This window comes from Anopheles bellator, chromosome 1, assembly GCF_943735745.2.
Source record: "Anopheles bellator chromosome 1, idAnoBellAS_SP24_06.2, whole genome shotgun sequence".
In the NCBI taxonomy this organism is placed as follows: Eukaryota; Metazoa; Arthropoda; class Insecta; order Diptera; family Culicidae; genus Anopheles; species Anopheles bellator.
Window position 1 is genome coordinate 48,952,408 of NC_071285.1, and position 27,012 is coordinate 48,979,419.

General features: G+C 48.3%; 4 protein-coding genes across 7 annotated transcripts; all 4 read left to right on the forward strand.

Moving 5' to 3' along the window:
* Nucleotides 1-499: 499 nt before the first annotated feature.
* On the forward strand, nt 500-3,988 carry LOC131210588 (ribonucleoside-diphosphate reductase subunit M2). Of its 2 annotated transcripts, none has more exons than XM_058203861.1 (5): nt 500-714; nt 1,915-2,175; nt 2,252-2,532; nt 2,630-3,077; nt 3,147-3,988. In XM_058203861.1, the coding sequence occupies exons 1-5, from the start codon at nt 664-666 to the stop codon at nt 3,297-3,299; spliced, it is 1,194 nt and encodes a 397-aa protein (XP_058059844.1). In that variant the 5' UTR covers nt 500-663; the 3' UTR covers nt 3,300-3,988. The 2 variants fall into 2 exon arrangements, with proteins under 2 accessions (XP_058059844.1, XP_058059852.1); XM_058203869.1 differs by lacking the exon at nt 500-714 and adding an exon at nt 1,635-1,773.
* A 903-nt stretch (nt 3,989-4,891) lies between these two features.
* Nucleotides 4,892-12,140, forward strand: LOC131205295 (protein ABHD1). Of its 3 annotated transcripts, none has more exons than XM_058197346.1 (5): nt 4,892-5,005; nt 8,680-8,814; nt 8,889-9,480; nt 9,967-10,103; nt 10,201-12,140. In XM_058197346.1, exons 2-5 carry the CDS (start codon nt 8,710-8,712, stop codon nt 10,660-10,662), a joined length of 1,296 nt encoding a protein of 431 aa, XP_058053329.1. In that variant the 5' UTR covers nt 4,892-5,005; nt 8,680-8,709; the 3' UTR covers nt 10,663-12,140. The 3 variants fall into 3 exon arrangements, with proteins under 3 accessions (XP_058053329.1, XP_058053320.1, XP_058053338.1); XM_058197337.1 differs by lacking the exon at nt 4,892-5,005 and adding an exon at nt 6,723-6,826; XM_058197355.1 differs by lacking the exon at nt 4,892-5,005 and adding an exon at nt 6,723-6,826 and having other exon boundaries at nt 8,684-8,814.
* A 238-nt stretch (nt 12,141-12,378) lies between these two features.
* On the forward strand, nt 12,379-15,202 carry LOC131211501 (peroxisomal targeting signal 1 receptor). The gene is made up of 3 exons (XM_058204999.1): nt 12,379-13,107; nt 13,173-13,367; nt 13,429-15,202. The coding sequence occupies exons 1-3, from the start codon at nt 12,733-12,735 to the stop codon at nt 14,761-14,763; spliced, it is 1,905 nt and encodes a 634-aa protein (XP_058060982.1). The 5' UTR covers nt 12,379-12,732; the 3' UTR covers nt 14,764-15,202.
* Nucleotides 15,203-15,445: 243 nt separating this feature from the next.
* Nucleotides 15,446-17,808, forward strand: LOC131205737 (3-ketoacyl-CoA thiolase, mitochondrial). Its single transcript, XM_058197968.1, has 5 exons — nt 15,446-15,582; nt 16,253-16,686; nt 16,748-17,053; nt 17,120-17,475; nt 17,542-17,808. Exons 1-5 carry the CDS (start codon nt 15,564-15,566, stop codon nt 17,621-17,623), a joined length of 1,197 nt encoding a protein of 398 aa, XP_058053951.1. The 5' UTR covers nt 15,446-15,563; the 3' UTR covers nt 17,624-17,808.
* Nucleotides 17,809-27,012: the final 9,204 nt, after the last annotated feature.

Genomic DNA, 27,012 nt, shown 5'->3' on the forward strand with positions numbered 1-27,012 from the left:
AATAACAATATGGCGGCGCCCGTCCGCGAAGCGAGCCGGCAGATGTAACAACGAGTGCTGCTTGCTGCATCTCTTTCGTGCACCGGCGTGGTTGGTGGTACGCGCCGGTCAGTTTGTCCCCTTCACTCGCTCGATGAGTGTGAAAACAACCGCTCTTTTTTGACAGTTCCGACGGGACGATTTGTTGACCATCACGGTTACTATACTGGCGGTGTGACAACGGGGCGGCAGATTTTAGCGTGTAAATGATGAAAATTTATTCAGCACAAAGATTTTACTTAAAATATTCCTTTTAATTTTAAACCCCAATACTTTTCTCGCTTGTTCGTTTTACTTTCGTGCAGGTTATTCAAAGCAGCCGCAGGGTTAGCCATCTGTCGGTATAGCAAGCGTGTAGAAGTATTTGTGATTGTGAAGAATACGATGGAAAATTTGGCGCCATTTATCGCCGTTTTGCCCTGCAGGGATTGGCCGCCTTCGTCATTTCAGTGCGAGAATTTCCCCGGAACGGACGCGTCATTGAAAGGTGGTCGAAACGAAAAAATCATTAAAAACTCATTTATCAAGTTAAAGGTCCAAAGCCTTGGTGCCCTAACAACCCAGTTTCGGAATTGTTTTATATTTGTGTTACTTATTTGACGAGTGTTGACTTATTTTGACGAAATGGTTTTCGAAAAGGAGAATTTTGCCGAAAACATGGAAAACCTGATCAAGGTAAGTGTGTCTTCTTTTTGACAAGAACTTCCCCGCAGTTTTGTCACTTAATCCTTATTTCCCCCGGTTTCATCATTCGCCTGAAACTGATTTATTTCGTACACCGCTCAGTAGTGTGTTGAGTTCCGAAAGTTACTCGTACTCCATGAATGGCCCGAACCGTTTCTTCTTAGCACTCTAATTCTTTTTCGATGAGGATGGCCCCCAATCTGCAATAAGTATGATTTCCGTCGGGGTCGGAGTATTGCTTATCAGAGTTTTGCAGCCTTACTGATTGACACGTACTTCGCGCGCTTTTCTTACAATGACAATCGCGTTTCCCTCCAAAAACCGCGTTTCCCTCTCAACGTAGCGCGAATCGTCGCCCACAGCATGCGTTGGAAAGCGGTTTAACAGGCGTACTCGGTACAGGAAAATACTTGTATCGCATAACATATGCTGGTGTGCGACATCAACACTCACACACGGAAAGAAAATCCTCTAGCGACACGCTTGCAAGTATTTTTCGTAAGGGAAAGGACTTTAATTAACAAGCTGGAAAAAGTATGAAGCTTTCAATTGTTTTCAATTTCAATACAATGCATTACAATTTTTGTAGGAAAACTTTACTTATTGGAGTATTTTGATTGGTCAAAATTCGTAATAAAAGCTCGCGGTTTCCAGCCAGATGTCAAACTGAAAAAACACGGAAATAAATAAATCGATCAATCATTTTGGGCATATTTTCACAACTAAATCGTCTGTTTACCTTCAATCAGCTGATTGTATTCCTCTGGCGGTATTTTACGGGCGAATTGCGGCGAAACTCGCGATATAGAAGCAACATGTTTGCGCGGAATGAGGTAGAATGGTGGGAATATGGGAACTGTCAAACGGCATGCGCATTATTTGCTAATTTTACCACTGCTCGACATAAACAAAAGGAAGAGCCATGAACGAACTGCCGCAAAAAACTGGTGAGACGACCGTAGTGCTTCGGTACTTTGAGCGGCTCTGCGTTTAGTGCAATCTAGTTAGTGGCGCTGCAAAAAAGCGAATCGGTCCTTCGAATGAACCGCTGTAAGACGTAGTATCCTTTGCTTCTGTAGAACACTTTCCTCGCGTAGAGGAGACGAGCAGTTTCACTCTTTCCCGACACCAGTCAAGCTGTATTGTGGATTTTTGAAACAATTTGTTTTCTCTATTCGCGTTCCTCCATAGAACAACCGCAAAGTATTGACGGAAAGCGGAGCAAACGTCACTACCGCGCCCCAGACCAAAGCTATTACCAGCACGATGGATGAGGAAAAGGGCAACGGTGTTGATGATCCGAAGCAGCTGGTCAAGAGTGAGTTGTCGGAGGTGCACAAAAGCGAACCGACACCCTTCGATCCGTCGATTGAGCCCCTGCTGAGGGACAACCCTCGCCGGTTCGTCATTTTCCCGATCCAGTACCACGATATCTGGCAAATGTACAAGAAGGTGAGTGAAACGAACCCACGTGGATAAATTACGCAACAGTTTCTCAACATACAACATTTCGGATTTCTCGTTCCAGGCCGAAGCTTCTTTCTGGACCGTTGAAGAAGTGGATCTATCCAAGGACATGTGTCACTGGGAAAAGCTGAAACCTTGCGAACGTCACTTTATCTCCCACGTGCTGGCATTCTTTGCGGCGTCGGACGGCATTGTGAACGAGAACTTGGTCGAACGGTTCAGCCAAGAGGTTCAGGTTACGGAAGCGCGCTGTTTCTACGGTTTCCAGATCGCAATGGAGAACGTCCATAGCGAGATGTACTCCTTGCTCATCGACACTTACATTCGGAATCCGGAAGAAAGGTAAACTGGAAACTTTTTTTTCGATTATGTTCTTTTCGTTTCAATTGAACGTTTAATTTTATTATTCCATTCCCAAATCACCACCGTACTCGTGCAGAGAGTTCCTGTTTAACGCCATTGAAACGCTGCCGTGCGTCAAGCGGAAGGCCGACTGGGCACTCAATTGGATTTCGAGCAAGGAGGCAAACTTTGGCGAGCGTGTGGTTGCGTTCGCCGCCGTGGAGGGTATCTTCTTCAGCGGCAGCTTCGCGTCCATTTTCTGGCTGAAGAAGCGTGGCTTGATGCCGGGTTTGACCTTCTCGAATGAGCTGATCTCGCGTGACGAGGGCCTACACTGTGATTTTGCTTGCCTCATGTTCAAGTATCTGGTACAGAAGCCCTCGACGGTACGCGTGACGGAGATAATCCGAGACGCGGTTGTTATCGAGCAAGAGTTCCTCACCAAAGCGCTGCCGGTCGACATGCTGGGCATGAACTGCGAACTGATGTCTCAGTACATTGAGTTCGTCGCCGATCGATTGCTGGTAGAGCTCGGCTGTGAGAAGGTACGATTGGAACGCGAAAGGCCACAAAAATCTTGACTGGAATAACCGTTACGTACTTGTTTTTTACAGGTTTACAACTCACAAAATCCGTTTAGCTTTATGGAATTTATTTCGCTCGAAGGTAAAACGAACTTCTTCGAGAAGAAGGTCGGCGAGTATCAGAAGTGGGGTGTGATGGCCAAACGGTCGGACAACGTTTTCACGCTCGATGCTGACTTCTAGAAACGGATGCAGCAGACCTCGACATCATCGCATGCGTGCTTTACTCTTCCATCGGTCGAGCGCATCTGGAATGCGTACGAAAACCGGTGCACTATCTTATTTCTATTTTTCCGACAAACGGTTTTTTCTACAGGCACATTTGCATTATCTCCATCAAAATGAAGGACGAAGACGAAACAGTGTGATTTAGCTTAAAGGAAGAGTTCCGAAACAAAGGACAAACGTTCATGTGAACGAACGACGGCTCTTTCCAGATTTTATAGTTCAAGCGGAGGCCTGGTTAAAATCCATATTTGAATGTTTTCATATACAGTCTTTCTTACAGTTCAATCTCCTTATCAGTAAGTCGACAGCGCTTTGTTTTGATGATGGGTAGGATCTCTACTAAGAATTGTACTTACGAAAGTGCTCGGTTTTCCTAAATCATTTGAAAGAAAATAGGCGGCAAAATGCCAATCGGATTTTGACTGCCGCTAACGCGGAAGTACACACTTTCAAGCACCCGTAAGGGACAGCCTTTCCTTATTTCGCCCACATCTTTCCGTCGCCGTGACAAGGAGTACAGAATAGAGCTGTCTATCTCGAGGATACGGTGTAAATTAGAATTATGCATAACTATATGTTAATGACGTGCATTATATATAATACAGTTTCATATGACATCGTTTTGGTGAATCTAAAATACATGACTCCAAACAATTATATTATGGTTGTCTTTCGTTTTTATTCTCGCGATTCTCGTTAGCATTCGCTAGAGCTTTAGCCCATTCTCCGTGCAGTTCCCTCTCAGGAGTGGGTTTCGTGCGCCACTCCGGTATCAAAATACCACGTGCTTTCCATTCGATTCCATTCATGAAAATATTTCACCCTCGGAAAGCACGAACTGCGGCCAGTGCTTCGTGAGTCTCCCTTTCTCTTTCGTGTCTCCTACGGGCCTTGGGAAATGCCTGGCCACGGCAGCACACCGCGTGCTCGGTAGGCACGAAGCTTGGCGCATGGTTCCGCCGGTCCCGTGGCGTGCGCGCGCGACCAGCAATGCGACAGGCCGTCCGGTTTTCACTGCCGAACGGTTCGCCGGTACCGTTGGGTGCGAAACATAAGCTCGAGAACCTTGGTGTTGGCTGGTTCGGTTTTGTTTTTTGTTCCACCTGTCCGTCTCCGGATTTTGCGTGCGTGTTTTTCTTTTTGTCACCTTCGATTCCTGCGTTCGGTCGGTTCCGGTACCGCAACCGTTTCTACCAGTTCGGGTGGTGGCCACCAAAATCAACGTTTCGATCCGGCCCTCTCCAGGCGGATTGCGGTGGTCACACGCTCAGAGCCCATCATATTTTGTTTCGCTATCAGGAGGAAGGATTGCGAGGCGAGCTCGGTCCGCGAGCACCGCGACACGACGACGGAATTCACGCGCGGTTTTTTATTTCCTCTTTTGTGGTGGTTAAGGTTGACGACCGGTTACCAACGAACGCAGTGAGCTGGTCGATTTTCGCTCCGTATTCTGCCTGTAGTTCATGTTGTTACATCGGTTTCTATCTGCATCGAGCGGTGCAGCGCTGCTAGAACCGCTGGGACCAACTGGGAAGCCAATCGTTTGGGGCACCTCGACCGCAAAGTGCCCGTTCCAACGTGTGCCGGGCAAGTAAACGATTTGCTTTGAAGTGTGACCGATTCCCGTGAATATCCCGTGATAGCCAACAGTAAAGCCAGAGGTAGGCACCATTCATTATTCAGCCTTTCGTGATGCTTTTCTGACTCGCGTGTCTGACACAGTAATATTTGCAGAAATATGGAAGCAGAAACTGTAACCCCTATTTGCGAAGGCCGTGTTTAGTTCCGCAATCGGTACAGTGATTCCCTTTAGGGCCACCCTCCGTAGTGCCATGTGTAAGCATTTCATAACTATGTACCCGCTTGTTCCCGATGTTTCTGTGGTCCTCACACATGCTGTACCGGGAATTCTTTTGCTTCCATCGCGCTCCGCTGGGTAAAAGGACACGTGAAAAATCATTCATCTTTGGACCCCCGGAACCATCCGCCTACGGATGCTGCAGTGTGAACGTTGGAAGCACCGTCTCTTTCTAGTGGCATGCCTTGTCTTCTGTTGTGTTTCTGTGCCAAAGGACACCCCACGAAGGGCCCATTCAATGGAGCCGTGCGATTGTTATGCTGCTCTTTGCTGGTGCAAAGGACGGCTCTTTCGTCTCTGCTACGAGCACTGCAGTACTTTTGGGAATTGCTCTACCGAAACAACATGGCAAGTTTCATCAAGTTGGCACCAGCTATAAGGGTTTGAATGCAGTGCAGGCAGCGGAAGAATTATTGTGCTTGAAAAGGGTTACACCTACTTAAGTTTTGCTACTATTTTGAGCACTGAGCGATGATGATTGACATTTTTTGACTCCTCGTAGCCTTAAGAAAACCACCAAAGCGACCGCGTGTTGGGTTTATGGATTAGCTCAAATAAACACGCTTCTATTTAAAAATCTAAATCCGACCGTAAATCGATACGAAAGCATGCACCTAGCGAAAGTTTCGATTAAACTGGAAAATCTCTCGCCCTCCGCCCCCAGTTCTATTCCCCAGACCACATGCTGGGCCCCGTTTGGTATTCGTTTATTTTAGCCTTGAGCAGCAAATATTTAACCGCTTACACACAGGACTCCCGAAGAACGTGCTGATTTCATCACCTGAAGACAACGCGTTGCATACAGATTTTTAATGTGTTTGAAAACCCCTTTGCGGAGTCAACAATACTATCGAAAAGGACAGTTATGCGTTGTTTGGGTTCGCCGTCAGCAAGCATAACATCCCATTTGTACAGGGTGTACGAAACGTGCATTATTCTGCTTTGTTGATTGAAGAGTAGTAGCAAAGTAGTGAATTACAGGCGAAGGATCGACTAAATAAACTGTAGCGTGTTATAATTGATACGAGCACTTGCTGGGTTGTACTGGCCAGGTGGATTCAACAATGCAGACATTATCATTCTGATGATGGACGATTCGTTTTTCAAAATCACTGCTCTTAATTTTAATCAAAAATCGATAAGCTTTCGATGTTGGGATTAGCACGCTCAGTCGCGCTTCCGGGCAAAAAGCTGGGCACTGCGAAAACCAGATTAATTCGGCCACGAGACGTCACATGCTTGGCTCACACGGGCGGGTGTGTGCGAGTGGTAGCTACGATTCTAATGCTAGTTCCAACCTACCCCGCGGAACCCCAGTCGTAACGCAACAGCCTCGCACCTGCTCGCGATTCGCATACACTACCAACCCATTACTTCGCGTGTTAGACCACGAATACTAGTGTAGTAGTATCGGCGGCGTTCACTGGCGAATGAGCCGCGGGCCGGCCTCGTGCGCGAGTAGTGTGCGCGAGCGTATAAGCTTCGGACGCGAACGGTGCGTTCCGTCAGTGCGGCGTCCGAATTGGTCGGCAGAGCTTCGTTCGCGATCGCGGTTTGCTCATATTTGCGGCCTTTTCGTTTCGCCAAACAACCACTTTGTGTCATTCAGTCATCATTTTCGACGGTGAGTGAGATCATTTGACTTGATCATCATGGGATCCCGCGCGATGACGGCGTACCAGTGAGCTTGTGGTCTTAGTTCTTCATTCACTGTAAATTTAATACGAAAAGGTTAACGCAAGTGACGTCACGAACATTACACTGTTTATAGATACCGCAGCGTGATAGGAAAGCAGTGGTCAGTGATTCATCGATCGGTGTACACGGTCCCTCGTAAAAAAAGATTGACCGAGTGCGCGCAGATTGATCTCTAGCGTCGAAAGGAAATCGTGGCCTTGAACCGGGGTTAAGTGCAAATAAGTACCGCAAATAACAACAATCTTGGAGCTTTTTCGGGTTTTGTGCGTTGGCCATCGGCCGGGTATGATCGGTTCGTCGCGTGTGCATCGCGTGCAAACCGCGTCCGCGAGTCTCACTCTCATCACTCACACCGTGACCGAGGCAAAGCGTGCAATCACTTTTGTTATTTCAATTGTATTTATAGGATTATATGATGCGGACATCGCAGCGGCGTGTGTGTCGCGTCTGGGGGCAAAGATCAGTGGCAAAATAGAAGCGAAACGGGCGGAAAACGAAGAAGAGAACATGCACACTTGGGACCGAGATAAGACGCTGCGTTCGTCAATCCTTGGACCATAGGCCGCCAGTTTGAATCGTTCTACTTAACGGCATCTCAATTGTACACCTCAGAATGATCTCGTCGGATGGACGGCAATTTACATTGCGTTTTCAACATAAACAACTTATTTTCGGTGACATGGTTGCATAAAATTTGGCTATGCGTCTACATGCGTGCTTTCGATGACCCGTGACCCAAGAACGAACTACCATTCGGTCCACCACGTTTGTGGATGGGATGAATGGGTGTAGCTTTCGTGTTAGATTTCGCGTCCGGTGATATTTAAAATACACCATAAGCCATAAACACCGAAGCCGAACGCAACGACCTAGAATTAGCCGAGTAAATGTTCGCCAACGTTTCGAGCATTGATTTTCTAGTGCCCGCCGCCGAACGAACTCGACCGTGCTTTTAGCTTTAGTTTCGCAAAAGTGAGAAACGTTGGAAGCCCTACCTTTATACATGTAGTCACCTACGAAATATCCCTTATCTAGCGCCGTCCGGATTCCGATATCTAATGACCAAGATTGGGGTTGTAATGGTTCGAGCTTTCGGTTGGCGAACCGCATTACGTGTAATGGGTTGAAACAGACGTCAATCACATGGTTGATCCTAAACACAGTATGAGTTTAGGAAAACTTTTACCTCCAGCAGGGAAAAGTGCCCTCAACTTTAAATGCCATGGAATTATGGCAACTTCTCGGCAGGAGCGCGATAGGCAAATGTGATGTATCGGTCAAGCATAAACTGGGCTTAATATTTACTGCAATGGAGCAGAACATTCAATATCATCTTTTACTGCTAGCAGGCATCCCTCAAAAACAGAATATTGACAAAGCTCAGAAGATCAACATTTGTGTAGCCATCCAACATTACGGTGGTAGCAAACGCTTCGAGAGCTCCAAAAAGTGGACCGAAGGTTTAAGAACCTCCCAAGGGCTGTACCAAGCGTGAGACATGTGGGCATGCTGAATTGGCCTCAAAAATAGTATTCGTGCTCAACATACGCACAACGAACATCATGCTGTTTTCCTTAACCCGAATAGTGCACTGAGGTTATCTGTAACAGTAAGGGGCAAAGAAACCGCTCATGCCTGACCGGGTATTTTATTAATCATACTCGCTTGACCGCTGATGCCGAGGGCTTGCGTGTTAAACTCGATCCATTAAATCCTCGATCCATTAAACCATTTAACCTAGCCAGAATCCTAAGCAATTCCATTGTGCAATATTTTCAGATAGTCCTTCTCTGCACTGCACTGTAGAAAATGTTGTCCTATCTGTACACATACCTGACCAACCTGCCCCGATGGCACCTGGTGGCGATCGTATTTGTTGGATACCTCCTCTACTACCTGATGGAAGTAGTAAAGGTAAGGGCGTAAACCGTCCTAATTGATGATCGTTACAGCGAATGATTTGTTTTCTACATTTTTCTGCTTCACAGCGACCAATTCTGGCTGTATCCAACGGACCGTTCAAACAGTACCTCCGGAAGCACATCCCTACGCTGGAGCATAAATTTTGGCCCACGTTCTGGTGCTTCGAGAGCCGCGCCCAAACCGTGTTTGCTAGCATTCTGCGGTCGAACATAATGCCGGCGATCGACTACAGGCGCGAGGTGCTGACGCTGAAGGATGGCGGTGAGGTGGCACTAGACTGGATGGAAGTGGGCTGCGATCCGGAAGCCCCGATCATCATTATCCTGCCGGGACTGACGGGAGAATCACAGGCCGAATACATTAAGTGTCTGGTAACGGCAGCCAACGCCAACGGGATTCGGACCGTTGTTTTCACTAACCGTGGGTTGGGCGGAGTGGAGCTTAAAACCCCACGACTGTACTGCGCCGCCAACTGCGAGGATCTGTCCGAGGTGGTGAAGCATGTCCGACAAGCACACGCACACGTCCGCATCGGAGCTACCGGCATCTCGATGGGCGGCCTCATACTGGGCAACTATCTTGCACGACACTCGGACGAAGCGAAATCGATCCTGACCGCGGCCACAATTATCTCCGTGCCGTGGGACGTGCACAAGGGTGAGTGAGGGGCAGGGCGAGCCGGCTTGGTTCATGAATAATATTTGATGTGTCCCTCGGTGGACGACATTTAGATGGTTCCAATTTTATCGATTTCCCTGTATTGGGTTTCGCGTGGGTTTATTAGTGGGACGGTCTTTTGTCGGAAATGTACCGCGTCGACGTAAAAACAACACGGCTGTTTCTCGAAGGTGGTTGCCACAGACGTGCGGTCGAGAGCAGATGGGTGATTAATGATTTGCAAACTTCAAGGACGTCCTGTGGGGGTCTGTCTTATCAGCGGTACTAGGTGGAGCATGGAATGACGATAACGTCATTCGCGTAGTTATCGGACACCATATGTTATAGTGTCGCACGTGCGCCGCACAGAGTGGTCATCCAAGTACTGGCTCACTAAATGGCTCCTTTTGCATGGATGAATAATGCAAATTAAAGCAAACTTTCCACTACGAACGTATTCATCAACCATTACCTATTTTTCTGCAGGTTGTGCCAGTATTGAGCAGCCGATACTGAACAATCTTCTGGGAAGACATCTGGCATCGAGCCTCTGCCGTACCGTCAGTAAATATGATATCCTGCGAGGCGAGCAGTTCGACTGGGACATGAACCAAGTTCTGCAAGTAAGTGTACCACATCCGCGCCTTTCCTTCCTTCGGGCCCTATGAAAGATGAGAAACGGTTGGCTTTAATCTCGTTTAAATCACCCAATCTTTACAGAGCAGAACCATCAAAGAGTTTGACTCCGCGTTCACGTCGAAACATTTCGGGTACAAGGACGTCGACAGCTATTATACAGACGCCACGCTACACAAAAAACTCCACAAGATCAAAGTGCCTTTGCTGTGTCTGAGCGCAGCCGACGACCCGTTCCAACCCCTCGACGCCATCCCGGTGAAGGCGGCAACCAAATCGTCGCATGTTGCCATCCTGATAACGGCCCGCGGTGGCCACATCGGTTTCCTCGAAGGCTGGTGGCCCACCAACAAGGATCAGTACATGGGCCGCCTGTTCGGCCAGTACTTTTCGGCCGCCCTGTTCGATCCGGACAACGAATTCTACCGGACTTCGCAGCTAATGATGGAACACAATTTGACCGCTTCGACTTCGGTACCGGGCACTCCTTTGTCGCAAGCTGGGGCCACCACTAGTACCATACGGAAAAAGTCGATCCCTTTCTAATGACGAATCCTGCGGCCACCGGCGTACGGTGATAAACATGCGGTTTCCTGGAAGGTAGCTTCTGGTTTCTAGCAGACGAAGCGTCAGTACCACGTGTCAGTGCGCGGGCATTCATTAGAGAAACAGCTGGCGGTAGCAAATGCTTAAAGCTAAGAATCTTGTTTCCATAATGAATATTTGAAAAGTTCGATCAGCTGTTTCGTATTGCAAACAAGATGCTACTAACGCGTAGAGATTCATACCAAAAGCGTCTGGCAAGCGTAACCAGAGTGCGAAGCACTGTACGAAACAAAACAAAAAACAAACAATTGTTGTGATAGAGATAGTTCAAGAATTTAACAATGTTCCCGGAAGAACGCTGCAAGTTTTGGTTCCTGCCAGCGCTGGGAGAGCAATCGCTAGAGGATATTATTTTTTCGGTACAAAGGTGTTTGATCGTTCGAACCCTAAACAGGAACTATTCCTCGGGCATGAAATCTGATCATCATTCAAACTCGGTTCTGTTCGTTAATCGGTAAAGTAAACGAGCTTGACGGATTTCGTGCGGTTTTTAGTATCATTCTAGTGGATAAGTAATACGGTGCAGATAAGGTGAGCGATTTCGTAGGCCAAACTGAAGAGGAACAGTTCTGTACTTCAATCACGGAACTACGGTACTGTATGTTCTGCCATAAAAACGAGCGACATGGAGGTGTTTTAGTACGATCCTCTCTCAAGAAACTCGAAAATTAATTAAACATTTTCAACAGAACAGTGAAAGTAATCAAATTTCCCCATTTTACCATTATCGTATTCTACGACACTAACGTTATTGAAAGCAATGGAAGCAGTATTGGTAGTATCGTAGTTATGAAAGCATAAAAGACTCACTAGAAATACGATTAGACACTGGTTAACAGAAATTATTGATTATTTTGATTATCTACTCAAAACTCCACAAGAGCTACATAGTTTGTGAGCGGTTAGTGAACGGAAGCAATAACTAGCTTAGACGAATGCCTGGACAGAAAGACAGCTCTAATCGAGGGCAAGGATTTAGCAAATAAGCTTTAACATTAGATACCGGGCGAGCCTGCCCAACGGGTTGGCCGTAACTTTCAAAACAAACTTTGTTCACATATCCTAATGCCGAAAACACCATAAAACCTGATATGATCACCAGAGGGAAGCGTACAGGAGCTGTTGCAAACCAATGTGCTGCAAGTGAAAGAGCTCTAAGAAACTGCTTTATCTTTTTTGCTTAACGTTAATAATGTATCGTAATTAATTTAGCATCGTGTTCTTGTTAATCCTGTACTCTTTGGTGAGAGCTAATTTTGGGATCAACGCACGCTCATCAAACGGTGACGATCAAGCGATTATAAAAAGGCAACTGTTCTTATAGTTTAGAAAATGTTAACTACTTACTAATTATTCCAAACAAACAAAGGAAACAAACTTTAACGACATCATACTTTGCTAGGAGAAAACTGTAACAAACAGAGAACTGGTTTTTGAATTGAAATAAAAAGTTGAAAATATATGATTTTAGCAGAATTTCGTACACGCGACAAAACGAATTCACTTCAAGGGTTCAAAATTTAAACGCGCGTGAAATATTTCATCGTTTGCTGAGCGATTGTCCGGGCACGGTGAGTGCTTTTGACGTTGGTGACGTTTGTGTTCACTCCACAAAAATAACCCATTTTACAATAACATTTTTGGGACGGCTCTGTTATCACTTTTATCAGATTTATTTCGTTTCATTTCTTCACTGCTGCGGTTGCGGGGTGTTCGTAAGCCTCTCCAGTTCCACGGAATCGGTGTGTGCTTGCCGAGGTTGTATGTGGTTGGCTGAAGTGGCCCTAGGTGAAAGTTGTGTTCAATCGTGCCTCCGGTGCGATGAGAAAGCCTTTTTTGAAAAGGCTGAGTCCGTAGGATAGAAAAAAACAAACTCTCAAGGGGCTTCGACAACGCAGGCTAAGAAAAGGAACACAACGAATACATTCCTTGATGCTGTGCATGTGTGTGTGTAGTTGAATGTAGCTGGATCGTTCCCTTATCGCACCCGCTAGAAAGATAGCATTAACGATGTCCTTCAAGGATCTGGTGGAGCCGGAATGTGGGGGAGCGAATCCCCTGATGAATCTGGGCCGTCAGATACGGCGAGATGTCGCATTCCAGGACGAAGGTTTGGCCGGTGGCTCGCGCAGGGCGTTTGCACCGGATACCGACCGAGAGCTAGTAAACGAGTTCATGGGACAGATTGCTCCTGCCCCGCAATCCTTCCGGATGGATGTGCTGCTAAAGGAGATGCGTGAAATCGATGCTCAAAATTTTCACCGCCAGCAGCAGATCGTACCCGGACCGGGCGTCATCGAAACCGTGGCCAGCGGTGTTGGTCCGTGGGGGGAAGAATACAGAGCCGAAGTAGCGGCAGCGCGTGGAGAAAGCAAACTTTCGAGCGTAAGTGACGAGCGGCAGCTTAACGTGCTCCGAATGGTCATATTCTTTATTGTTCTCCCAAACAGATCTGGTCACAGACACAGTTGATGCCGATTCAGGGAGCAGTAAACGCGGGACCTAATAATATACTCTACACGAAGGATTTTTTCGATGCGCACGAACCGACAAGCGAACTGGAGCGTAGTTCGATTCGACAGGCGGCCGGTGAGATTGCCCACGTAGCATACGGCCACAATTCCGAACGGCTGCACCAGAGTGAGGTAAGTGTGGCGCCTGTGGCGAGACACAAACCGATTCTAAAATACGGTGTTTTTCACACAGTTTTTACGCTTTATGCGCAACGTTGGCGCGGGAAACATTCGCATTCATGGGGGCCAGGTTTCCAGTAGTGTTTGGGAGAACCGATTCGACGAGCTGGAAGCGAGCTCGTCCAGGGGTAAAGTGGAGCAACAGGCAACGGAAGGCCAACAGCCAGTGTCACTTTCCGGCCAGGAAGAGACACCACGTGTGGTGCAGGAGGCTCAAGAGGAAGACTGGGCCAAGGCGTTCGAAGCGGATCGAAAAGAACAGGAGGAAGCTTCCGAAAACTACAACAAGCAGTTCTGGGAGCGCCTGCAGGATGAGTGGCGCACACTGTCGGAGAGCGATACGCCCCATCCGTGGCTGTCGGATTTTACCGATTTCTACGACCCCTACAAAGAGTACAAATTTGACGAGGAAAATCCGATGGCCGATGTGGAGAATGCGTTCGAGAAGGGCAAAGCGTTTCTGGCCCAGGGTGATATTCCGAGTGCCGTGCTTTGCTTCGAGTCGGCTATCAAGCAGGATCCGGAGAATCCAGAAATCTGGGAGCAGCTCGGTTTTTCGCAGGCCGAAAACGAAAAAGATCCAAACGCGATTGCGGCGCTCAATAAGGCGCTTGCGTTCAATCCGAACAATATGCCCGTCCTAATGGCGCTGGCCGTGTCGTACACGAACGAGAGCATGCAAGGTCAAGCCCTCCGGATGTTGGTCCGGTGGATGAAATGTAACGCCCGGTACGAGGGGCTCGTGCCACCGGAAATGGTGCAGGCGCAAGGATCGGGCCCACTCGCCAGTTCGCTGATCAGTAGTCCAAATCTGCAAGAGGTGCAGGATCTGTTCATCCGAGCCGTACAGCAATCGCCGAACGAAATTGACGCAGACATCCAGGAGGCACTCGGTGTGCTGTTCAATCTGTCGTCCGAGTACGATAAGGCGGTCGATTGTTTTCAGGCCGCCGTCCAGGTGCGGCCGGACAACTCGAAAACATGGAACCGACTGGGGGCGAGCCTGGCGAACGGAAACCGCTCGGTGGAAGCGGTCGAAGCGTACCAACGGGCGCTTGGTATCCAGCCCGGGTTCATACGGGCCCGCTACAACGTGGGCATTATTTGCATCAATCTGAAGGCGTACAAGGAGGCCGCCGAACATCTGCTGACGGCGCTCAATCACCAGGCAACATCCATTGCCCGTTCGGGGTTGAACGTATCGTCACCAGCGAACCAAATGTCCAGCACAATCTGGACTACGCTCCGAATGGTGGTGTCACTGATGGGCCGCCAGGATCTGCAGCCGGCCATCGATGGGCGCGATTTGGACACGCTCAATCGCGAGTTCACCATGAGCAATGATTAACGCGTAGAGTTTGGTTGTTGGTCGGGACGATCGTGCTGATCATAGGTCAGCTGTGTGACAGACCCGGGGACAACAATTTTTAGTAGAACAAATTTACTCGATTGTAAAGAAGGGTGACGGTGATTGGGGGAGCTCGGTAGCTTTTTTTACTGGTTTATTAGCGTTTGATGTGTCGGTTGGAAGGTAGAAGGTGCGCGATTGTTTTCTAGATTTTATTTGTATAACAATAAGCGAGTAGACAAACACAGCATTGAAAGGGCAAAAAAGCCCTGCTGATGATGGTTGTAAACGATAATTTTTCTTGCTAGGCAGCTGGCCCAAAGGAATTTGTTATAAACGTACCTAAGCATTCACACATTGAGAACGAATCAAACCGTGAAGATGGAAGCGGAAGCGAAGCGTAGCAAAAGTGAAACAATGCGGACGATAAATATATAAACGGTGCAATAATTGGTTGTGTGTGTTATTGGGGAAACATCACGAAAAAATAATGAAAGTAAAGGGTTTCCCAGACGAGTTGCAAAACAAATTGTGCAAACGAATTGTGCAAAAGAAAGTAACGAAGATCGGCGTGAAATATTTCACCAGAAGGATGACAGGATTGTGCGTGAGCGACGTGTTCATTCGTCTCGCGGGTTGCTGATGAGAAGTTGTAAATAAACCCGTTCATCATTCCTCCGTTCAAAGCCACCGAAACTGGAATCAGCTTCGAGAGCAGGAAAAGATCTGGCGTGTTAAATTGTATAGTTGTTGTTGTTCGTTAAAAGTGTTTCACTAAACACCACAAATAGCCTTCCAAAATGTCGGCCCTCACTAAAGGTAAGCTAAGTGCGGTACTTATTGTGGGTCGATTGATTGTTTGGCTTAACTTGTAAAATGGCCACTTTGTTTGAAACAACACGGATGAGATTGCTTGTTACTTAATAGTGGCATCGAAAAGATGCTGTGGTTCCGGGTACACGAACACCGTGAACTTTGAACAGAACTATCAACCCCCGCCCGGTTGACCGGTTGGGTTCAAAGTCCGGCATGGTGACGTCGACGGTAATATTGCATTTCGTAGCAACTTTTTTCTGTATCGTTCGGTGATGGTGATTGGATAAATTGGTCTCGTTGCAAGAACTCTTTTCGTTTTCAATGTTATCTTTCTAGTGGAATACAAAAACAAAGATTCAACTTTATTTTTCACGCAATCAGCTTCGTTGATTGGCCAAAAATCTTCAACCAAACACATGACTTGGATGCTCCCGTTTTATCAACAGTAAACTTTGGAGTTAAACTTGGCCCCCTTATTGCTTGGTATCAGTTTGTACGGCAAAGCATAATATTTCAACTGCCGGGTGATAAGGAAGTTTCTTTTTCACGTGTGCCTCATTTCACATGCACCGTGCTGATAATCCTGATAATGGAAATAATGTGCTTCCAAACAGCACTTTTGCGATCGTTGTTTCTCTTGTTACCGTTTCATTAAATTTTATTCTTCCCCCAGGCGTTTTCATCGTGGCAGCTAAGCGTACGGCGTTCGGAACCTTCGGCGGTGCGTTTAAGAATACGAACGCTACGCAACTACAGACGGTAGCGGCCAAAGCCGCTCTGGACGCAGCCGGTTTGCGACCGGAACAGGTCGATTCAGTTAACATTGGTCAAGTGTTGGTGCTCTCGTCGCCCGACGGTGCATTCTTGCCCCGCCATGTATCGCTCCACTGTGGTGTTCCGATCGAACGTCCGGCGCTCGGCGTTAATCGCCTTTGTGGTTCCGGCTTCCAGGCGGTGGTTAACGGCGCACAGGACATTCTAGTCGGTGCGGCTCATGTTTCGCTAACCGGCGGTGTCGACAACATGTCCCAGACCCCTTATACTCTGCGTAACAGTCGCTTCGGTATTCCTCTCGGAACTAGCCCCGCGCTAGAGGATGCTCTATGGGTTCGTGCACCGATATGGGTGCGATAAATGTTTCTTCTGCTAACAAGTTTGTTTCTTTCAGACTGGTTTGACGGACTCGTACTGTAAGCTGCCGATGGCACTGACGGCCGAAAACTTGGCCGAGCAACACAAGATTCCGCGCGAAAAGGTGGACGAATTTGCGTACCGTTCGCAGCAGCTTTGGAAAAAGGCGCAGGATGCTGGCGTTTTCAAGGCGGAGATCACTCCGTTCAAACTGAAGGTTAAGGGTAAGGAAGTGGATTTTGCTGTCGATGAGCATCCGCGGCCACAAACTACGCTCGAGGGACTGGCAAAGCTTCCTACGCTCTTCAAGAAGAATGGTTGCGTGACGGCAGGAACCGCATCGGTAAGAATTGCAGTTTCGCGACTATCAGATGAACTTTCGCTTACCTTTGACCCCATCGTTCTGTAGGGAATTTGCGATGGTGCAGCAGCGGTGGTCGTTGCATCGGAGGAAGCACTCAAAAAGCACAACCTGACGCCGTTGGCCCGGCTTGTAGCGTATAGTACAGTCGGAGTACCGCCGGAGATTATGGGTATCGGTCCGGTGCCAGCAATTCGCAACGTTCTGCAGGTGGCCGGCCTAAAGCTGGACGATGTGGATTTGGTTGAAATCAACGAAGCTTTCGGTGTGCAGACGCTCGCCTGCGCCCAGGAACTTGGCCTCAATTTGGATAAACTGAACGTGAACGGTGGGGCAATTGCGCTCGGTCATCCGCTCGGGGCATCCGGTTCCCGTATCACCGGCCATCTGGTGCACGAATTGAAGTAAGCCACTTTATCGCATCCTTTACATGTAGCATCCAAATAATATCCGTGTTCATTCCTATTTAGGCGTAAGAACCTGAAGCGTGCAGTTGGATCGGCGTGCATCGGTGGTGGCCAGGGTATCGCTGTTTTGCTTGAAGCAGTCTAATTAACCCTAAAGAACAGCGTTTGTGACGAGAGCAGAGTGTGTAAAAGGGCGGAAGGCAATATTGTGACCTCATTCTTTAGCTAGAATCTTTTCGAAAGTGTAAAGACAATCACCTTTTAGTGGTATTTTAAGAATCTAGCAAGTGTAAAGATGAACAAATGCATTTCTAACAATTTATAACTGAACCGTGCTGAAGAGTTGTTTATTAGTAGGTCCGAAAATTTTAGTATTTCTGACTATATTAGGTCCGAAACATGCGGTGCACATTCACGGGTAAATTTAAGGTGCCAATGACATAAAAAACTCACATGAATAAAATTTATCAAAATAAATATGGTAAATTTTTTTGAATTAGGCAAATCATAACATGCAAAAGTCATCTTTGCAAACGGGAACACTGCGTTGATTCTATTAAAATTGGATGCGCATTTTCAACACCTTTGCATTTTAGCGAATTTATTTGTTGAAATTCCCAACAACCGCTTCTCTAAAAATAATCTAATAATATTGACAAAACATTCGAATGTTTTTCGTTCGTTCTAATATCGTCTCGTCTGCAGATTCCCTCTATACCGGCAACTTTTGCTCTCGAATCGTTGTCACTCCCGTTTGAATGTTCCTTAAAACCGGATCGTCTCGCCGGATCCCAATGGTGGGGCCAATAACCGGCGAGTAAATTGGCCTGACCATGCTAACAACGCATGCTAATAATAGTAAGAAGATTCCAGGATAAAAGAACACTTTTGCTTTCGTTGGATACATTCCGGTCCTTCGACAGGTTGAGCGACCGAGCGACAAACAACTAACCCTTCGATCGAGAGAGTTGTTTTATTCGAGAGCAGATCGAACTGCTTCACTCTCTTTATTGAGCTCTCTCTCTCTCTGCTTCTTTCTGTCTGCACGATCGCGGAAACAGCTGGTAAGTTGATAATCACCCTAGGATCCATGGGATTTAAATGGATTTTTTCGAGATTTAAGACGTTTCTCGATTTTTACATCTTATGGAGACGTGTGTTGCGAAAATTCATCTCGAGGACCTCGAGGATTCGAGCAAAACACCTTTGAATTTCTTGTGGCCAAGAGAAACACTAAAAGCTCCCCACAGTGCAAGAGCGAGAGCACGATCGTGACGAACGAAAAGCCTTCTCGATCGGGTTTTCGTAGTTGGAGCCGTCCAAAGCTCAGTTGTTGGCCGATTTGGCTGTCGGACGGACGTGGTGCGCGTATTGTGTCGTTTTCGTGCTGTTTTCGTGTCCCATCCGACGGCGATATGGTGACGGCGTGATCGCGTGCCCCGGTGTGCTTCGAGAGCCAACGTGCGGTTTGCTGGCCACAACACATAAATTTGCATATTCCATTTTATTTTATTGGGTGAATGTTTTCGGTTTTAGTTGATCGGTTTATTTTTTCGGTGCTCTCGTCGTGTTCTGGCGTTTTATTACGGTATCAATTGTGAAACATCGCGGTTTAGGGTTGGACCGTGGATTGGCAGGTGTATGAAAAAGGTAATGTTCGAAGGTTCAACGCATAGTGTCGTGATATTGTAGTGGCTAATCGCCAACAATGCCTGCTGTTCGTCAAGTAAAATGGTTTCCTTCTTTTTCCGAATTCTTCGCCATTTGCAAAAAATAGAGCGAGTGGAACGTGTCCTTTGGTGAATATATTTGTTGCCTTTAGAAGAGCAGGTCATCGTTGTGGATGGTTTTTAATAAATTTCTAATTTAGAATAGCAGTAATTTAAGCTTGGGCAATCTTTTTCCCATTCAAATTCGTGATAATCGTAGCAACCCTTTCATCGATTATCAGCAATCCTTTCGTCGATCAATCTTCAATTCGTTGCTAATTCTCAGGCCCATGATTAGAACTCTTTCATCGAAAATCGATGGCAAAAACAACCTTTCGTCGATTTCAGTTCGTCCATTTCGTTTTTTGTTTGTGATAAGTGATAAGCGCGCGAGTGATAAACTAACCTTACTAAAAGGCGCCACATCATGTGCGCGTTGTTGGACACTTCCGGTCGGGTTTTAGTAAGCACCCCGTACGAAATGTGTTAAAGCGGAAAAAGGAAGTAATGGGGCTCAGTGACGCGGGGGCACGCCTCTCAGCGTGCCACTAACGACGGCTTAGGTGGTTAAGGCACGTGGCAGACAGTCCGCACGCAAGGAAGCAGAAGAAAGGCCTGACCAAGGCTGCGAAAACGAAAGAAGAACGAAGGAAACGCACCATAAAGTGGCGTGTGAAAAAAGTGTAACAAAAAGTGAAATAGAAAAAAAACGGAAAGACACACATCGCGACAAAAAGCCGTAAAAATTGATACGGTTCTCCACGGAGCAGCCACGGTGAATGAAAGGCAAAACCGGGGATTTGTGAGTTATGCGAGTGCGTTAAAAATTCATTAAAACTGGTGGCCGTGCAAATGAGCAAACAAATCAAACACCCAACGATCGGTGTGAATAAAAAGAAAAAAGCTTATGAAGGACGACGGGGAATAGAAAGAAACATATCATTAATTTATGGGCGCGAAAAATAACCAATCGCCAAAGCCGCAACGCTTCTCGAAAGAGAGCGGTAGCGGTGAATCAGCGCACCGTGGAATTGGCCGACATTTATGCTCAGTGGTCAGCCACCCTGTCAGTCTTGTGTGCTTGCAGCATCAGCCGGCCAGGTAAGGTCGTGCCGATTTTCCAGTTTTTCCTCCACCCGACAGAGCTGGCCACAGATCACGGAATTGGACCATCGGACTGGCCGCTGCCGTCGCTCCCAGTGGATTGGAAAAGACGGTGAACTAAAAACAAAGGAAATATAAAATGTGTTTCTGATGAAAAGCGGGAAAAAAGTGAACCACGGCAGGACCGGTTTCGAGCCTGGTTCCGGCACCCCATTAGGCGTTGGGAAATGGGGAAAGAAAAACTAGAATATTGTTCCCGAAAAATAAAGAAAACAGCTAATGGCGGAAAATCGTGCGTTCGTTTGAAGTGTTGGGAAACGAGGAAAACTCGAAACTCGGACCCACGGAGTGGCCGCCTTCGGTGGTGATAATTATGGGTTTGCGAGCTGTGGGGAATTTTAGTGGAAATCAAAGACTCCACGGAAGGTGAGTTCCGTGGCGCAGGTGCCGTGCGTTGCCCGTGAATGCGTGCTTCTTGTGGCTTGATCAATTTTCCACTTTTCAGATTACGGGGAGCGATGTTTCAGCCCGAAGCCGGAAGACATCATCGTGCCCAGCGAGTGGTTATCGTTAAAGTGGCGAAACCATTTTTTCCGTCCCTTGGGAGACACAGACAAAACAGTCATTAAATAAACTGGTTAAATCACGACCAAACACTGAGGGAAACAAATTGGGCTGTTTTACGGCTTTTAAACGAACCGACAGAGGAGACAAATCAAATGGCCATAAATCGGGGTTGGATTGGAATGTTGATCTCGCGAAAGAAAAGGAAAATTAAATGCAACATGGGCAATAGGGATAAAATTATACGTATTACCAGTTAAAATTAACAAAAATTCGGTAGCACGCGGAACTGGCAAAATTCGTAACAAATCGCATTTATTGCATGGGCAGCAGAATTTTTCCTGTCGGCATCGTACTACAACCCGGTTGGTTTTTATCCTGACCGTGAGTAAAATCGTTATGCAACACTGACCCAGATTGTGGACCTTCCAATTTTCCACTATGAGCACGACGACCTTGGACCTGGGCTCCAGACGCCAAACGGGGGTTCCGGTTAACATATTTAATGTTCGCGCCTAATTTGCCGAATCTCTAACACCTCAACGCTTCGCTGGGCCAACGGGAAGTGTGCGAATGTGATTAAGATCTGGTGTTGATCGGTTGCGGCGGATCAGGGTTAAATGATTCTGCTCGAATTCGGGTCCCCCACGAAATCATAAGCACTCGTCCAGACGGAACATACGATCTATTAGAGGAACGGCCACACCAAAAAACATAAACCACCTAAATGGAATGTAAGGGAATGTGTCGAATGTGCGCGCCTCGCTGCCGGGACAGGCGCTTCTCAGGTGTCACAATTAAATTCCTTCTTTATGTTCGATCGGCCGGTCCGATGGTCGTTCGCTTGAAAACGTAGTTCTGCGGGAAAAATATCGCTTCCGTCAGTAGGGCATTTCGGCTGGCTTCTGGTTTCACAGAATTATTCCGTTTTTATGTGGCTCGTAAATAATAAAACGTTGGAATTCCGAATGCTGACAGGTTGATGTTACGGGTTTTTGTTTTAACGACGTCTGGCGAATCGGCCCCGTTTTGCCTCTGTTAACGGTAGATGTGCCTATGTGCGAAGAATTCGGAATCCCGATCTGGGTTTGGGCGGGTCTGTGGTTAATTAAATTGTGCGTATGGTACATTGTAGAAGCTCTAAAAAGTATTACGGACATAAAAAAGGGACAAGTTTATCGTTGGTGGCTGAGGTTTAGCTGAGGCCCTTTTTTGTGATACGTCCGAGCCACAACTCGAGTGCGTCTTTATCCTGTTCTACGTGACTTGTGGCACCCTGGCCCTGGAAGTATTGCTCGAGTTTAGAGCCCGTTGCAACGTGCTGCAACCCGTCCGCGCTGCCCGTGCAAAGTGCACCGTTGTTTTCAATTAATGTGTAACTGTTGCGAAAATCCACAACCGTCTTATGCGCAGAAGGTTCACAAACAACACCGCAGCCGCGTGTAGTGCTTTGCCAACCACAGCCAGGCTCACGAGCGATACGCACGGTCCGATGACTTCTGCAGCCGCCCTGACTGCGCAATTCCCTTGCACTGCTGCTGCTGCCGCTCAGAACCCCGTTCGGGGCTCACCTTTGGAACGCGGCAATCTCGGAAGATGGCAGGCCCTGGGAGGGCGAGATGCAGCTGCGAGCGAATGGCTTCGTGGCCGGTGGTGCAAGGCTGTCAGAAGAAGCATTTGGGTTTTGGGCCGGGCTGATGATTTATGCGTCTTGTTTTAGAGCCGCACGCGGGGTCGAACTTTGGCCGAACGGCCGAATGCTTTGCCTAGACATTGCCCAGCCGTGGCCAGTGGCGGCGGTGGCACACAAATCCCCAGAAGAAGAATGACTGTTTTGATCCTAGCTTTGTGCCGACGTACCGGAGATTGTGGTCTTGTTGATGGCTGTGAAGAAACCACTGGTTTGGTGGGGAAGGTGTCGGGCCAGCAATTTAGCGGACAGCTTTTTGCATCATTTACCGTTGAGCCAACATACAAAGTAGTGTACGAAGTGCAGTCCATGGCCGTTTGTTTGAGGAATGTTTGTATTTGCTCAAAAATGATGGCTGTTGTGTACGTTTTTACTTATGTTTTTTTATTTTTCATTTTATCACTAAATAAATCAATAATGAACACACAAAAAATGCAAGGAAAAATTAATTTTGCGTAAATATTTTATTTACACTTGGCTTTGCCAGCGAATCTTTCTACGTTTTATGTTCCTAATTCGAAAGATAGCATAGATTCGAGTGGAGAAACATAAAAAATCTATTTCAATTTGGCCCTAGTTTATGGCCCTACGCTTTTATGATAAAAACAACCAGAAAAAAACTCTTTCAGTTATTAAAATCCGTAGCGGACAAACAAAAGTAAAACGGTCCGGTTCCACTGGGCGTAGCAAAACATTTCCTTTCCAAAACCTTGCCCCCAACGCGCCTAGTTTATGGCTGGCGCCACAGCAGCAAGCAGCAGGGCTCACGAGCCTGAAGGTGGAACACTCCGGTCCCGCAGGACAGTGGCGTTCGCATCGTTACAGCCACCCGCACACACGACATTCAAATCATACGCCGTGCGATAAATCGCCCCCGACCTGAATTTCGTGGTGGGGTCTTAACGATAGTGCTTCCTGCTCCCGTGTCTGGATGTCTGGTGCCCGAAGGTTGAGAAGTCGGCTTGAAGAGTTGGCCAAATTTCGCGTTCGATTCGCGCCGACTCCCGTTTCACTGTATGGTCACTTTCACTTTCACAATGGCCAGCCCTTCGTCTGCGATCGTTAAAGTAAGGCCGCGGGCGGCAAGTTGTTACGCGGTACGCTCATTGTGCCGCCCTTACCGGTGCTTTCTTCTTCTCGTACCTCTCCGGCGAACCGCCCGGCTGAAGGGCCACCAGAAACTGGCTGGTAGCCCTTGTCGGAGGCGACGATTCACGGATTCTGTGCAGTTGCAGCACTCCAATCGGGATGAAACTGTCGATCAGTCAGATATCGAAATCGGTCCACTGGGCCCCGGGGATCTATTGGCCGAAAACCGTTTACGTTCCTCGGCTAGCCCGTCTTTAACCATCAAGCCTGGGCTTGCAGACGGACGACTGCCAATTGAGTCGGTCAGCATTAGCCCCCCCTGTCGGGGGGCCATGATCCGTGAACGTAGCTTAACAAAAGCGAACAAACCACGGGAGACGCGCGATGCGATCTATTGGTTTCCCGATCATTACGCCCGGGTTGTGCATAAATTCCGATCTAGACAGACAGACGAGCGGGCCGAACGGTGGGCGAAATCTACATCTTAATAAACGAGGTCCGAGATTCGTTGGAATGCTTCGAGCGCGCCACGGGTCCAGGCTTCCGACAGGTTGCGGTTTGTGTCTGGCCGTTCCACAGAGCCCCAAGAGATGCGTAATGTCCGCCCGGCGCTGGTCGAAGTATTGTTGGCATGCAAAACCGTAGCCCGTCCGTGGCGGTCTTTGCGTAATCGCACCCAGTGCCGGTCATGTCATGTCTCGAAGATTTCACTTAATGAGACATCCCGAGGCAGCAGCGGTTGGCCCTGCACGGGATGTACTTACTGGCGGCTGCTTAACTCACGTCGGTTCACTAATTAAACTCATCGGGGGGAAGACGGCGAACGCCTCCTACTCCTAGAACTGCTCGACAACTTTTATCGGCCGTATTTTACGTGGGTCCTCGATTTTTCAATTGTTTTGCTCTTGACCCACCGGCGACCCATTTCGAGTACAGCAGGCAGAAAGGTAGTCAGGTCCCGCGGTTGTGGCCATTTCCGGTTTGCGATTTTTTCTTGTTGAACTTTTGCCACAATCACTTTTCACCATATTTGGGACGCCATTTTGCGATAGTTAGCCATCTTAATGTGACAGCAATGGGGCTGCTACTGCGAAATGGTATCAATTTTCATTGATGTCTTCGGAAGATAAAAACGGGCTGCCCGGGTAAAGTATTGGAACCCGGAACGTTCCCGATCGGTAGATGGTCCGGGCCAAGGTAGAAATGTTGGGCTTTTGTAGGTCACACATTGACCTAATTTACGATTTAAATTAAAATCAGATAGCGGAGCATCGCTTATAAATTCGCAGTTGTTTATTCATATACTAAAATAAATGTTTCAAAGTCGACCGTTGACACGCATGGGTTGTGGCCAATGCGGGCGAAGACGTGGCCCGCTTCTTCATGCCCGCTGGCTCAACCCGTTGGGCACCGAAGGTCAACGGAAGATTCCAGATAAGACCGCCATTGCGATGCGTACGGCAACCACAACGAGGTGCCACGACAAGTGCAGCGATTGTGCAACAACGTGGCCAACCTAACCACCTCGCAGCAGCAGCACCACAATAAACCACTAATAAACGCGGCACCCAACCCAACATAAATCTTGTACGACTTGTTTTGTGAAAAATTACAACCCTTGCTGGCTGCTCCTTTGTTTGGCCGATTATTGACCTGCTCCTGCCCAGAGCTGAGGAACCGCCGCGAAACTCAGGAGGGCGGAGGGGTCTACAAATCGCCCAGCATGATTCGCGCGAGCGGTGGCGGCGCCAATCGACGGGCATTGTAGGTCAAACGAGTTAGGACCCCGAATTGGTCCAACACACTGTTTGCTGGCGGTCCAAGTTCACTCACCTCATTCGCACCCCGGCCCGGTGGGGGGTCCGGACTAAGGGGTGCTTCGTGGTTGGCAGGCAGGCAGGCAATAATTATCTAATGGCCGCCCGCAGAAATTTCGCTCAACATGAGGACCTGCGGCAGCCCCAAAACAAACCCCCGAAACATATCTTTCGCGGGCTCTCTCGCTCTCTCTCTCAGGCAGAGTAGTCGATGATTGTCTTGATCGGACCGGCGCGATATGTAGCTCTAGTTCAGAGTCCAAGCAACCTTTGGTGGTTGCTATGTAGGTTAAGCAGGTGGGCAACTACCACTTGCGTCTGCAGTCCAGCTGATCGCCGCAGGCCGATTGTCTGACTGAACCGGGGACCCCGAGCGAGAGAGAGAGAGAGAACAAAATAAACATACTAGAAGTACGAAGTCATCCGCGGGACCCGCACGCTTTTTCTGCTACAGTTATTAGGAGCTGACGAAATCTACAAGAAAATAAACACCGCGGTCCCGTTGGCCGAGAAGAGGTTAATCCCGTGATCAGCCTGTGCGCGGTGAGCATAGAAAAAGCACTCGATTTATGGGCGCACCATTTTCGGCCCTCGGTCTGAGGGGTGGTTATTTTGCAAGAAGCCTCCAAGGGGTGCCTCTAATCGATCAGCATCCACTACGAGAGGGAGTGCGTGCGTGCGTGGCGCCATTGTCACAGTGACCCAGATCGATCACAACATTGATTGCGACGCGATCGCCCTCTAATCAGGGCTGTGTTTGTGAAATTTCCCCTAACCGGGCTAAAATAAATCACACCCCGATGCCCGATGATTAACGATCCTCCTAATTGCGTTATATTGTACTCAATAAACATTATGCTCGTACTTGACACGGGCTTATCGGCCTGGCGTCTCTCTTGGGTCTCGTCGGAACCGAGGCGCTTAGACCGCCTAGACAACATCTTTCTTTGTCGGCCGTGGTGGGGTCGAGAGGTGACAGCCGAACGGGTTTTTGGGCAGCAAAACGCTCTTAATAGGCTCGGGTACCGGCTGGCCCCAGGAGTTGACGACTTCCAGGCGCGGCCCCGTGGGTGCGGTTTATCTCCCCTTACGTCCCCGCGTCGGACGGACGTCGAACCGAATGCCTCGCGGATGGCTTGCGAAATGCCGCGCTGGCTGTGACCCAAATTTGCTACGACGGCGGAGGGTCGCCGCGGGCTGGTCCGGCTCGCGACCAATGGCTGGTCGGAGTGATCGAACCGTGCTCGATGACCCGGCCTGGCGGTTGACTTCTGCTGGTCCTGCTGGCAGGTCGGTAGCGTCGGACACGCTGGTGACTCCGAGCTCTTGGACCACGCTCTGGCTAATGGAGCGATTAGTGAAAGTGATCGTTTGGTTCGGAGGGCACGTGCCTGACACGCCGGTCCTTAATGGCGGGGCCGACGACAGAACGTCACCCTTCGGGTCTAGCGGCGAATGAAATAGATACCCACAGATGCCAACGGACTGTCCACGCTCATATGGTCAGCCACAATGCGCAGCCACCGTGTTGCCTTCGGACAAACGGTGGTTGAGCAGGTTT

Bases quoted from the DNA above. Each gene is read 5' to 3' on its own strand.
- LOC131210588 (XM_058203861.1), top strand. From the start codon at position 664: ATGGTTTTCGAAAAGGAGAATTTTGCCGAAAACATGGAAAACCTGATC. The intron at 2,533-2,629 runs GTAAACTGGAAA...GTACTCGTGCAG, and splicing joins ATTCGGAATCCGGAAGAAAG to AGAGTTCCTGTTTAACGCCA. The intron at 3,078-3,146 runs GTACGATTGGAA...TGTTTTTTACAG, and splicing joins TAGAGCTCGGCTGTGAGAAG to GTTTACAACTCACAAAATCC.
- LOC131211501 (XM_058204999.1), top strand. From the start codon at position 12,733: ATGTCCTTCAAGGATCTGGTGGAGCCGGAATGTGGGGGAGCGAATCCC. The intron at 13,108-13,172 runs GTAAGTGACGAG...TCTCCCAAACAG, and splicing joins GAGAAAGCAAACTTTCGAGC to ATCTGGTCACAGACACAGTT. The intron at 13,368-13,428 runs GTAAGTGTGGCG...TTTTTCACACAG, and splicing joins AACGGCTGCACCAGAGTGAG to TTTTTACGCTTTATGCGCAA.
- LOC131205295 (XM_058197346.1), top strand. From the start codon at position 8,710: ATGTTGTCCTATCTGTACACATACCTGACCAACCTGCCCCGATGGCAC. The intron at 8,815-8,888 runs GTAAGGGCGTAA...TCTGCTTCACAG, and splicing joins ACCTGATGGAAGTAGTAAAG to CGACCAATTCTGGCTGTATC. The intron at 9,481-9,966 runs GTGAGTGAGGGG...ATTTTTCTGCAG, and splicing joins GCCGTGGGACGTGCACAAGG to GTTGTGCCAGTATTGAGCAG.
- LOC131205737 (XM_058197968.1), top strand. The intron at 16,687-16,747 runs GTTCGTGCACCG...TGTTTCTTTCAG, and splicing joins CGCTAGAGGATGCTCTATGG to ACTGGTTTGACGGACTCGTA. The intron at 17,476-17,541 runs GTAAGCCACTTT...ATTCCTATTTAG, and splicing joins CATCTGGTGCACGAATTGAA to GCGTAAGAACCTGAAGCGTG.